The sequence below is a fragment of the Lepus europaeus genome, chromosome 12 (genome assembly GCF_033115175.1).
Source record: "Lepus europaeus isolate LE1 chromosome 12, mLepTim1.pri, whole genome shotgun sequence".
Taxonomy (NCBI): Eukaryota; Metazoa; Chordata; class Mammalia; order Lagomorpha; family Leporidae; genus Lepus; species Lepus europaeus.
Window position 1 is genome coordinate 2,257,496 of NC_084838.1, and position 12,220 is coordinate 2,269,715.

A 12,220-nucleotide genomic window follows, 5' to 3' on the forward strand; every position below is an offset into this window, starting at 1 on the left:
CGACCCGGGAAAGCTGCGGGGTCCTGGGCCGGCTTCATGTAGGGTCAGAGCGAGGGCGTGAAGACTCAGCCCCCCGCCTGCAGGGGCACCCCAGCTTCCCGGAGGGACCCCTCCCCTGTCCGGCCCGTGCTCCCGCCAGGCACCCCTAGACCTGACGGGCGTCCCCTCTGTGCCGGGGTGCAGGGGGGACAGCACAGCTGGGACTCACATCCCTGGGGCAACCGCTGCTCCCTGCACAGCCCCACCTGCCCCTTAGCCTCAGGCTGGGCTTCGGAACCCGCGCTGTGGGAAGCCGGGGCCCCAGCCAGTTCTGGTGGCCAAGGTTCGCTGTCTGCGTCCCAGGGGGCACAGGGGGGCCCGGGACCTCCACAGTATAAACGCTGATGGCCACCCACGAGCAGAGTTTCGAGGAAGCCAGCGCCCTGTGACCGGCCTGGCTGGGGGCTCCCCTGAGCTGCGGGGGAGGGTGGGCTGGACAGTGAGGGTGCGGCTGGAGGCCACCTCTGCCATCCAGTCCCCGTCTCCCCGGGCCTTGGGCCAGAAAGTGAGCGAACCAGAGTCCCCCACCGGCGGTGCCGGCGGCACAGGAGCCTGTGACCTGGGTGGCGGCAGAGCACTGGTCTCTTTCCCGCCCGGGGGACCGGAGGCGAAGGCTGAGCCAGCGGCGATTTCCCGGGATTGATGGGGCCCGTCTGCTCCCGTTAGCAGAGCGCTTAGCGAGGGGCGGAGGGAAGCAGGTGCCCTCGCGCTCCGACACCCCGTTATTCCTGGGGCATAAATAACCATTACGGCTGGCAGTGGCCCTGGGAGGCGCCCGGAGCTGTGCAGACAAGGGGATCTGCACGGCACAGCCCTCCCCGCTCCTGCCCGGTAATTCGTGCTTCCCTGTGGGCCGGGCCTGTGCGGCCTCGGGGTGCCTGCACCAGAGTTCCAATTTCTCGGCTGTTATTACCGAGTGAATTGGGCGGCCTCCCAGCGCTGGGCAACCCGGTGATTAATGGGAGTCGTGTCTCCTCCAGCTATGGCTGCACTTGCCAGGAGTTGGGGGCGAGCAGGGCCCGGGCCAGCGCGGCTGCACCAGGCTGCAGGTGGCTCCCCGCGGATGCCCTGGCCCTGCCTCCACCTACAGTTCCCCTGCCTACTGCTGACCCCACGTTCCTGCCGGCCGGGCAGCCGCTCGCCTTCTCAAAGAACCTCTTCTTTCCAGAATTCACCCCGTTCTGGGGTCGGAGCCCCGGGCCAGAGTCCAGCCCGGATATTCCCACAATGCTAAGGGTGCCTCTGCATCCCGAGATGCACAAGGACCCCCCAGAGCCGGGAGGTGACCGCTTGGGGTGGCAGCAAGAGCATCGGAGCTTCTCAGATCTGCATGGCCAGCTTTGTGTTGGAGAACAGCTGGACCGGGCAGCGGGTGGCCAAGTCCAGAGTCGGCGTGGGCTGTCCCACCCGGGCAGGGGCCACAGCTGTCAGGGCGTGGGCAGGGATGTGGCTGGAGACGGCCCTGCAGCCGAGCCCGCTAGCCCCCAGGTCGGCACTGCCCAGGCTGGGACACTACCCTGCACCTGAGGGTAACTGCCGGACACGCCTGGGCCCTCCCGGTTCTGCGGCTGGGATGAGGGGAGGGAACTTTAAGAGACATGGGGGCAGGGTGCCGCGGTGCAGGCAGGGAAGCCCACTCGGGATCCCCGCACCCTGCAGGGGAGGTGATGGCGTCAGTCCCAGCCCCTCTGCTTTCCATCCAGTTTCCTGCGAGCATTCAAGTCCTTGGGTCCCTGCCACTAACACAGAGGCCCAGGCAGAGTCCCTGGCTCCGGGCCTGGGTCCGGTCCTGGCCTGGCTATTGGGGGCGTTTGGGGAGTGAACCAGCTCCCTGTTAACCCACAAAGCTGCTCCGGGGGTGGTCAGAAAGAGACCCCACCCTAGGAGAGGGGGGCGGGGCGGGGGCAGGGCAGGGCCGGCAGCAGCCCCAGGCCTGGGTCAGGGTCAGCATGCTGAGCCCCACTCTGTAGAAACCTTGGTGGCCGTGGCCGGGCTGGACAGTACCAGGTCCCCTCGGCAGAGGGAAGGAAGCAGCCTTCGAGTCTGGCCCAGCTCCACAGGGCACAGAAGTCCTGGCAGGGGACACGTCGCGTGCTCAGGGACCCCCTTCCCCAGGTGTGACCGCCTTGGGGGGGTGGTGGCTGGGGGCAGGGGGAGCCAGAGGGACCCAGGGGTCTGAGTGGCCTAGAAGTCCAGGGGGAGAGGTCCTGCATGGAGCCGGGGGCCGAGGGCCTGCCTGGCCCACTGGCCAAGCTGTTTTCCATGGGGGCCCCCACCCAGACCAGGGCTCAGCGCAGGCCGGCCCTGGACGCTGGGCCTGGGCTGGGGCAAGTGGAAGGGGTGGAACGGACACCGGCCCCACCCCTGTGGGTGCTGGCCTGGGGGAGGGGCTGGCAGAGTCAAGAGCAGGGTTCTGACGTTGGCTGTGGCGGTGGGACCCAGGGAGACCTGCCAGGGTCTCAGCAGAACCGGCCCCCTCCCCTACGTGCGGACACACGGCTGACCCGGGCCGGGGTAGGGGGTGCAGCGTCTACGCGGCCTCCAGACCCTGCCCCACAGGGAGCTGCCGTGAGCCAGGCCATGGTGACGCCACGTTCTCAGGAGCAGGCTTCACTCTGGCCACCCTGGCTCTCCCGGTTGGGAGCTGGACCTGCCTGCTCCAGGCTGAGCCGCCCGGGGCAGGCGCCTTGTGGGGGTCCCGGGGGCGCTCGGGGCGACACTCACAGCGCAGCCGTCCACCAGGGCGCGGATGTAGGGGTTGTTGTCATGGGACATCTCCTCGTCGTTGGAGCCCAGGAAGCGCATGGCCTTGTCGTAGCTGCCCGTGGCGGCGTCCTGCCAGGCCACCGACTGGTAGCAGTGGTAGGTGACGTTCTGGTGGGCGGAGGCGCTCAGCAGCCGCAGGAAAGTCATCTGCACCACGCCCACGGGGTTGCCCTCCGCGTCCACGTAGGAGAGCTGGGGGCGGGGAGGTGGGGCTCAGCCGGGCAGACGGGTCCCCGAACTGCCCGGAACTCACCCAGCCCCACACCATGGTTCCCCCAAAGTGAACCAGGACCCACGCCTGGTCTCCTGCGGATTCAAATACTCCTCCCCCTCCTCCTTGGCCGGCTAGACCCTCCAGGCTGGTTCCTCCAGGAAGCCCGCCCGGGTTAGGTGTTCCTGCACCTGATCCACCCCCCTCGCCCTCTTCCCCGTAAGCTCGGAGGGGCAGGCGGTGAACCCCCGGCTCAGTGCCGGGCCCCGGCGCCTATTCCAGGGACTGGCGAGCTTGAGCGAGGCTGCTTTGTGGCTAACGGCCTCTCAGAGGCAGCAGCCCAGCGGCCCCGGGGCCAGCGGCCACTTGCAGCACCCACGGCAGCTGCCCGCCCCGTGAACCCGCCTGACCCCCCTCCTCCCGCTTCTGCCTGGGACACGGTGCTGGCCTCTGCCGCACCCGTGTGTGGCTGTCGGGTCTCCGGTGTCCAGGCAGTGGGCACCACCCTGACATGGGAGCTGCTCCCACAGCGGCCCCGACAGCCTGGGACACAGGCTCTGCACACCCATGGGGCCAGGGTTCTCTGGGGCCTCCCCTCCCCCCTGCTCTGTGACCGTCCGTGGTGGTGCTGGTGGGGGTGATCAGGGCGATACAGATGGCTGGGTGACCAGGGGTCCCTGGGGATGGCCTCTGGCCTCGCCATGAGAGAGCCCACATCTGCCCGTGCCAGTGCTGGGCCCCGGGGCTCCATTAGCTCCGCCTCGGCCCTGTCACAGGCAGCCCTGGAGCCGGTGGACCTGCCTGCCCGCCACTGAAAGCCCGCCCTCCACGGCGCACGCCAGTGCGCCACTTCCCAGCGGCTTCTCCAGCGTCCCCGGCTGGGGTTCAACAGCTCGGCCCTGAGCTCGGCCAGGCGTGGGGCCGGGGGCCCGAGAGGGGGGAGGTCTCAGCCTCTGCATCTCTTTCGCAAGTGCAAGTGGTTCCCACCCCGTGGGGTGGGGCCCCGCACCCCACCCACCCCCGTGTCCAGCCCACGAAGATGACAGCCCCGCCTGCTGGAGTGGCTGCACGCGGGGCAGGGGCGGGGCAGGGGCCACCACCGTGCCACCTGCTATCGCTAGAGCGAGCCGGGAGCCCTGTTCGTGCGCCCAGGGCCCAAGCCTCCGGCACACACAGTGCCGTCGGGCACAGCAATGGCGTCACCGTCGGAGCCTGCGGAAGGAACGGATACCAACCAGCGGCCGGGCCATCGGGCTCCTCCAGGAGGACGTGTGACTGACTCAAGAGGGGGGTGCGTGCCGGAGAGGCCAGCGGGCGGCACCGGACACAGAAGGACCTGAGTGCCTGGCTGTGGGAGCCCAGGGCCCCGGGCCGAGGGTCCTGCCCGGCACAGGGCGCGCGGCAGGGAAGCACGGTTTCCAGGGGGTCGCCCGGCCTCCCCGGCTTCCCAGGGGACCCGTCTGAGTGCCTCCTGTCCACTTGGGGCATCACAGCTGGAGCACATGGCCGGCCCCCAAGTCCCAGGGACAGGGCTGTCCCCATGGCTCACCAGCTGAAACAGGACAGAGGCGGAGGTGGGCGGCCACACCCCTGCCTCTGGGCCGGGAAGTGGGCTTGGGGCGGGAGCGGCCTGTTTGGAGCCGGGGTCCTCCAGGAGGAGGGGAGGCGGTGACCGTGGGAGCACAGAGGGGGCCGGCCGCCTCCCCGGGGCGGGGCTCGTTCTCTACCTGACCCCGCCCACTCCCCTCCCGGGTGTGTCTCAGGTCCTTCTGTGTGCCGGCAGCTCAGGTTGAGGACAGCACAGGGGAGGTGGGGAAGGGCGGGGAGAGGCAAACTCAGTCCCTGGGAGGGAACAGCAGAGGAAGCCGGGGGAAGGCGGCCCCGGCTGGCGCAGTGCTCGGGGCATCAGTAGCGCAGCAGGTGCAACCCCGAGGGCCAGCGGTGCTGCAGGCCAGGGTGCGAGGGGCAGCAAAGGTGGGGACAGAGCGGAGGAGCCCTGGCTCTCGGGGGATGCGTGGCCTCTGTGCCCACCCAGAGAGGCTGGGGCTGGCACCTGGGGGCAGCGCTGCCGGTGACGGCCAGGCTGGGAGCTGTGGAACCCAGAGCTGCCTCCTGGGCCCGTGTCGGCAGCGTGCAAAGGGACAGAGGAAGGGAGGCACGGGCTCCACACGGCCCCTGCGCGGCGTGGCCCACAATCCTGCCTTCAGCCTGCCAGCAGGAAGCCGAGGACTTCCGCTCTGCACCCACGATCGGAGGCGCCGTGTGAGCATCGTGGACGCGGCCAAGGCCTCGCTCGCGTGGGGAAGTCCAGCCTGGCTCTTGCAGGGAGTGACCCCGGTGGGTCCTTCCGAGGGGAGGCCACACCTTTTCATCTCGGGGTGCCCATTATGTCAGACGCGCTCCCCGGAAGTTAGAGACCCAGCCACGTGGGGCATGTGGGGGGCACTGAGGCCAGGTCCCCACGGGCCCTCCCCCCACTCCTAGAGTCTCTGACCTCAAGTCCTGTGCTCTGGCGTGGGGGCCGCCCCCAGCCATCAACCGAAAACCAGGGTGGGCAGGGGCTCTGGTCGGGTGGTGCGGGGGGGCGGAGCAAGGGCCCCCACGCCCTCGCGGAGCCCTGCTGTCACGTGACGGGCAGCGGTCCAGCCAAGGGGAGCAGCAGGTGCGGCCGGGCATGCAGAGCCGTGCGGCAGCCCAGGGACCACTCACCAGCGCGCCTCGCTTGTACTGACTATACCAGGTGGAAGGCTGCTCTTTGGGCCAGCGGGCCATTTTACTCTGCAAGATACGAGACGGGCAGCTTGAAACCACACCGCAGGGGACCCGGAGGCCACCTTACCAGCTTCCCGCGCTTGAATTCACTGAACCAGGAGCCTGGGTTTTCCTTGGGCCAAGCAGTGATCCTGGCCTGCACGAGGAGCAGCGGGCGTGGGCGGGGAGAGAAACAGAGAGCGAGAGGGTTACGGGGTTACTTGTCCTCCCCTGCCCCAGGCCCACCCGTGCTGCCCGGCCGGGGACACGGCCCCCGGGGTGACTGCCCACGGCTGTGGGTGCTGGGGGAGTCGCCAGCAAGGGGTGGAGGACGAGAGACGAGGTTTGCTCACGGGCGGCTGGGACACATGCGTGTGTGTGTGTGTGTGGTGTGTGCTGGGGGGAGGCAGGGTCTTCCCAGGCACCCCCCAGTGCCTCTGGGAACTGCAGGGCAGAGCCCACCCCCTCATCACAGCGGCCAAGTGCATCCACCCCTCCCAGAAGGGGACTGCGAGGCGCCGGCCACAGGCAGGGTGGGGGTGGGGAGCCGCCGGGCTCAGTCTGGGCCCAGCCTGGGTCCCGGGTCCCATGGGGGCGTCTCTGCTTGCGACCCAGGCCCCAAGTGCTCACAGCGAGCAGGCAGGGGTCTGCTTCCTTGATGACTCCCCTCGCCTCCCCTTCCGGGCTGGCATGGAACCCAAGCAGCTGGACGGGGCCCACTGGAGGCAGAGGGATGCCCAGTCGGCCTCCCGGCCCAGCCCTACTCGATTCCAAATGGCTGCTTCCAATCAAGTTCTGATCCCGGGGTGAGGGGCGGGGAACAGGGGAGGCCTGAGGTCACCCCGGCTCCTGCTTCCAACTCCTCTGGGTCCAAGGAGGCTGGGGCCCCCCTTGTCCGTGGGTGGACTGGCCACCGGGGCCCCAGGCCGCCCGGCCGGCCAGGAAAGCCTGGCTCTGGGGATTCCCCAGCAGGGAGGCCCTGCAGAGGCCAGAGGGCCACAGGACAAGAAGCCCCCTTCCTGGCTGCCTCTGGCTCTGGGCCTCCCACGAAGGAGAAAGTGGAATCCCGTGACCTTGCCTGTGGCGTGGGGGCTGTGGCTGGGAATGCAGGAGAGAAAGCAACTGCAGGGGAGCAGGGGCCCCACGAATCTCCCGTCCCCCCACCCCCGCTCAGCTCCTGCCGCCTCCAGCTGGGCGTGGCCCCGGTGGTGTTGCCTCCAGCCACGTTTGCGGTGTGACTCAGGGACCAGCAGGTCGGGGCCCCCGGGGCAGACTCAGTGGCTCCTGTAGGAGCTGCTTTCTCGGGGCAGGGCCGTTCGCACGCGTGTGCAGCACACGGGCACTGGGCCGGCCCCATGCTGCACTGTGGGGTCCAAACGTGACTGGGGTGGTGACAAGAACCAGCCACCCAGGGCCAACGCCGTGGCACCGCACGTAAAGCTGCCACCTGCCACGCCGGCATCCAGTATGGGGGAGGGGTTCAAGTCCCAGCTGCTCCACTTCCAGTCCAGCTCCCTGCTGTGGCCTGGGAGAGCAGCAGAAGATGGCCCAGGTGCTCGGGCCCCTGCACCCGCGTGGAAGACCCGGATGGAGCTCCTGGCTCCTGGCCCAGCTCCGGCCATTGCTGCCATTTGGGGAGTGAACTAGCAGATGGAAGACCTCTCTCTCTCTCTCTTTGTAACCCTTTCAAATAAATAAATAAACCTTTGTTTCTTAAAGAACGAACCAGCCGGTCCAGGGCGTCATGGCCCTGGGGGGGGCGGTCTGCTCCGGCCGACGCAGGGCAGAGCCTGGGTCCCGGTCGTCTTCCCAGTGAGTGACGCAAAGACCTCGTCCTGCTCCCTGCTCTGGGCCAAGGCGGCCCGTGCAGAAACAGCAGCACACGCCTGTGCACACACACAAACCAACGTGTCCCGTCCACACACACACACACACGTGTCCATGCACACGCGTGTCCATCCACACGTGTCCATGCACACACATCCACCCTGCGTGCATGTCCACACACACCCTTCCATACACACCCACCCATGTGCACACACATGTCCACCCATGTGTACTCCCACACGCACACCCACACATATATGCCCCCCTGTGCACACTCATGTCCACCCCGTGTGGACAGCCATGCACGTGCTCCTTCCATCCACAGCCGCCCCACGTACACACACCCCGTGTGCACACTCATGTCCACCCCGTGTGGACAGCCATGCACACGCTCCTTCCATCCACAGCCGCCGCACGTACACACACCCCGTGTGCACACTCACGTCCACCCCATGTGGACAGCCATGCACATGCTCCTTGCATCCACAGCCGCCCCACGTACACACACCCCGTGTGCACACTCATGTCCACCCCGTGTGAACAGCCATGCACGTGCTCCTTCCATACACAGCCGCCCCACGTACACACACCCCGTGTGCACACTCATGTCCACCCCGTGTGCACACTCATCTTTCTATGCACACTTGCCCCACGTGCAAACCCACACACACACACCCTGCGTGTACATGCGTGCACACACTCTTCCATACACACCCACCCCCTGGGCGCACACACACACACACCTGCCACACGGGCACACACGCGCACCCCCCACCCCCCCACGCACACACACACACCTGCCACAATGGCACATACACACCCCCCAGCCTCCACCCGCCCACACGCACACACACACACCTGCTGCACGGGCACACACGCACCCCCTACCCTCCACCCGCCCACATGCACACACACACACCCCCCACCCTCCACCTGCCACACGGGCACACACACTCCCGCTGCAGACCTGAGGCCCCGCCAGCCCCGGAGACCACTTGGGTGACATTCTGTGAAATCCCATGACTCGGCACCTCTCCACACAGCCCGAACTCTGCAGGACCACTTTGGGGGATGGGGGCACACCCGTGGAAGTCAGCCATCAGGCCGGCGGCTCAGGAGGGGCTCTGGGCCCCGCTCCGCCCGCCCCATCGGGCCCTCACAGCATCCGGGGCTCTCGGGCAGGGAAACGCTGGAATCGCTGGGCGGTGTGGGCAGGGGCGGGGGTGGCAGCCGCCCGTCTCCCGCCTGCGCCTCTGGGCTGCACGAAGCCACTGCACTGCTCGGCCACCGAGCCCCCTGCAGCCCCTGACCGGCTCCCTGCTCAGGCGCGCCCTGGGCGGCAGCGGTGACGGCCCAAGTGCTTGAGCCCCTGCCGCCCAGGCAGACCCGGAGGGGTTCCTGGCTCCTGCCCAGCGCAGGGAACCTGCGGATAGGATCTCTCGCCGCCTGTCTCCCTCTGTCTCTCAAACAAATTAAGAAACGGACACCCGACTCCGAAGCTTGCAGCCCTGGGGCCGCGTGGGCGGGAGGCCGGGGCACTCACCCCCTCGGACTTCTTGTCGGGGAAGACGCAGGTGGAGCCGCCCGCCGTGAAGTTGCAGAAGACCTTGAAGGAGTCCCTGGGGCATCCTTGGTTGGGGTCCACCCAGTATTCACCTGCATTTCGGGCGCAGGGGGAGCAGCGGTCAGGACAGCCGCTTTCGGGACGCCTGCAGATGCCACCCGGCTAAACCGGCCCGGCCGTGATGCCCCACCCCCACCCCGGGGCTTGAGTCACCACATCCGGCTCTGCTGCAGGGCCCGGGCCAGGCCCCCAAGACCACGGCTGCAGCGGGAAGCACCTGGGGTCCTGGATCTGGGGGCCAGGGGTGGGGGCGGGGCCCAGCCCACTGGGAGGTGGACAGAGGTGCAAAGAATGTTCCAGAATGACAGGGGTCTCACAGCAGACACTCCCGTGTGGGTTGGGACGTTGAGGCTCCCGGTCAGGCAGGTGGCCCGCCAGGAGACGGCCAAGGCGGGCCTGGCGTCCCGGTCTGTCCGGCCTCAGAGCCTGGGCCTCGCCCTCCGAGCCCCGGGAAGCCTCACCGTCGGGGAAGTCGGGGTGGCAGAGCTGCAGGTCCTTGCAGGTGCGCGCGGGGCTCTGCTGCGTGCCCAGCGGCCGTCGCATCTGCTCCACCTCCAGCTTCAGCGAGTTGAGCGAGCCGAAGATCTCCTCCATGCCGTCGGCGTAGTCCGCGTAGCTCTCGCCGGCCCCGTCGTCCAGCAGCTGGCTGGCGTCGATGTTGCGCCGCGTACGCGAGGCCTGGATCGGCAGGGGCTGGATGACCTCGCCCGGGGGGCCCTGGGCAGGAGGAGGGGGCGGCGGTGGGTGGGAGAGGCCAGGCGTGGAGCGGGGCGTCCCCAGCTGTGCCTGCGTCCTGGCCTGCCCTGGCCTCGCCTGGGCATCCTAGCATCACCCCTGCCCTCCTGCGAGTCTCCGGAACATTCCGCCCGCATCTGCACTGCTCTCGCCCGCACAGTGCCACCCCCGAGCCCCCGGCCTCCCAGCCTTTCTCGTCTCCACTCCCAAGCTCAGTCCTCGGCTGGTTCGCGGCTGAGCGGTGACCCTCCCTCCGGGGCCCAGCCAGGAGCACTAGCGCCTGCTCACGGAGGACCCAGGTGCTCCCGGGAGGCCGCGGAGGGAGGTACTGTGTCCAGAGACTGCACCCCCAAGGGGGCGTGCCCTGGAGTGTGCACGGCTGGCTCCACCCTGCACCGGGCCTTAGCCGGGGCCCTCCCCCAACACGTGTACATAGCCCTTCTCTGTGTCTGTCTCTCCTCTCCGGGCTCTGGTCCTTCTCTGGACCAGGGCTGTGCCTGCTACGTCCCTGGAACAAGCCCCCGCTGCCCCTCCCCGGGATGCCTCCTGAGTCCCCTGGGGCGGCCACAGCTCCTGCCCTTTCCCCATCTTCCACAGCGACTTACGGGCAGGCCGGGGGGTCCTGGCTGGCCTGCCTCCCCCTTTGGACCAGTCGGGCCCTGGAGAGAGAGAGAAGACAGCCCTACTCACGGAGGTGCCAGGGTGCAGAGGCCCCCGCCGAGTGGACCCTGAGACCCGGGTGGGAAGCAGCCTCCCCCGGGGTCCAGGCGTCTGGGGCAGGGGCGGCGTCACTTACCGAAGAGCCCTTAGCACCTTTTGGACCAGGAGGACCCTGTGGGGTGGAGGGAGGAGCGTTCATGGGCAGAGCCCACCCCCACCCAGGCCCCGCCCCCAGGGCCCCAGCCCCCCCCCCAGGAGTCCACCCTGCACTTGCCTGGCTGGGCGAGGCCGCTGCCCACCAGCAGGAGACAGCGGTGGGCCAGCCACCCTCCCCAGGTGGGGAAGGACCACCCCAGCTCCCACCCGGTGAGAGGGGAAGGCGTGTCCAGGCTCAGAAGGCCCTGCCCTTGCCCACGGCACGTGGCAGGGGTCAGGAGTCCGTTCATAGTGGCCAAGGCTGCCTTGGGCCACGTGGACTTGGGCTGGGGCAGGTGGGGACCCAGGAACACAGGGGAGGCCCAGGTGGGAGCCCAGAGGGTGGGGCTGGCTCCTGAGGAGCGGGAAGGCTGGGGCCGCCCACAGACCAGTGTCCCCTTCCTGGGGCGCTGGAGGTGGGGGCTCCCGGCCCGCCTCCCCGCCTGGGCCCGCAACCCCAGCTCCCGGCATCTGAAGCTTGGGACTGCAGGGCTGTCGGGTGAGTTAGGCCGGGGGCCCCATCCTGGCCGTCTCACATGACTTCCTGGTTCCTTCAGATGCCCCGCCCCCAGGAAGGATGGTAGCCCCCTAAGGCCCCCCAGATACATACCGGCAGGCCGGGGGGCCCTGGGGGCCCGATGGGGCCGGAAGGACCAGTGATACCCTGCGAGGGGGAGAGCACAGGTCACAGCCTGCCCTGGGCAGCGCAGCACACGCGGCTCCCGTCAGCCCGCCCCCCTGCCCACCCCCACACGGCCCCTTCCCTCCCGGGTCCGGCTCTCGCCAAGGCCAGGCCGGCTGTACCAGGCTGGCCTGGGGTGGCTGGAACAGCAGCTGCTGGGCGACACCCCCACTCTGCTGCTCAGGCCGGAAGGGACACCTGTGTCACAGGCTACGCGGCCTCACTTGGGAAACTCCGGCCCTCGGACACACAGAGTGACCGCTCCAACGCCCCAGCGGGGACCCCTCCCGGTTCTCTGCCTGTGGCACCGGCATCCCCATTGAGGCCGGGGCATCGAGTGGGGAAGCAGGGGCCTGCATCCTGTCCTGTCCAGTGCTCGGCTCATCCCCGGGGCTGCCGCCCCCCCCCCCCCCACAGAGCAGGCTCCACCTGGACCCCGGGAGCCCCCAGATGCTCGCAGTGAGGCCCCAGGGCTGCCACGAGGACCGCGCCAAAGACAGGCGCAGCTGCCCGGCTCCCCTCCACCCCGCCCTGCCTCCGGCACCCTCGCTGCTTCCCAGACAATGGCTCCGAGGGCCACCACGGTGATGAGGAGGGGGCGCCCAGGGCGGGACACCATGGCAGGCCTGGCTCCGCCCCCGCCAACAGCTCCCATGTGCAAAGCAGGCGCCACCAGGCTCTGGGGTGCAAGGATGCCCTGCTGGGCTGGACCGCCCCCCGAGTGTAGCAG

At 68.8% G+C, this 12,220-nt stretch overlaps 1 protein-coding gene across 1 annotated transcript in view; it reads right to left on the reverse strand.

The window, feature by feature from the left end:
- COL5A1 (collagen type V alpha 1 chain) overlaps positions 1-12,220 on the reverse strand; it is a 65,553-nt gene that overhangs the window by 1,534 nt on the left and 51,799 nt on the right. The window contains exons 53-59 of the mRNA XM_062208416.1: positions 11,419-11,472; positions 10,750-10,785; positions 10,559-10,612; positions 9,680-9,935; positions 9,138-9,250; positions 5,726-5,794; positions 2,764-2,997 (exon numbers count right to left, since the gene is read on the reverse strand). Of these exons, the coding sequence (XP_062064400.1) occupies positions 2,764-2,997; positions 5,726-5,794; positions 9,138-9,250; positions 9,680-9,935; positions 10,559-10,612; positions 10,750-10,785; positions 11,419-11,472 (816 nt within the window). The remainder of the gene's footprint in view (positions 1-2,763; positions 2,998-5,725; positions 5,795-9,137; positions 9,251-9,679; positions 9,936-10,558; positions 10,613-10,749; positions 10,786-11,418; positions 11,473-12,220) is intronic.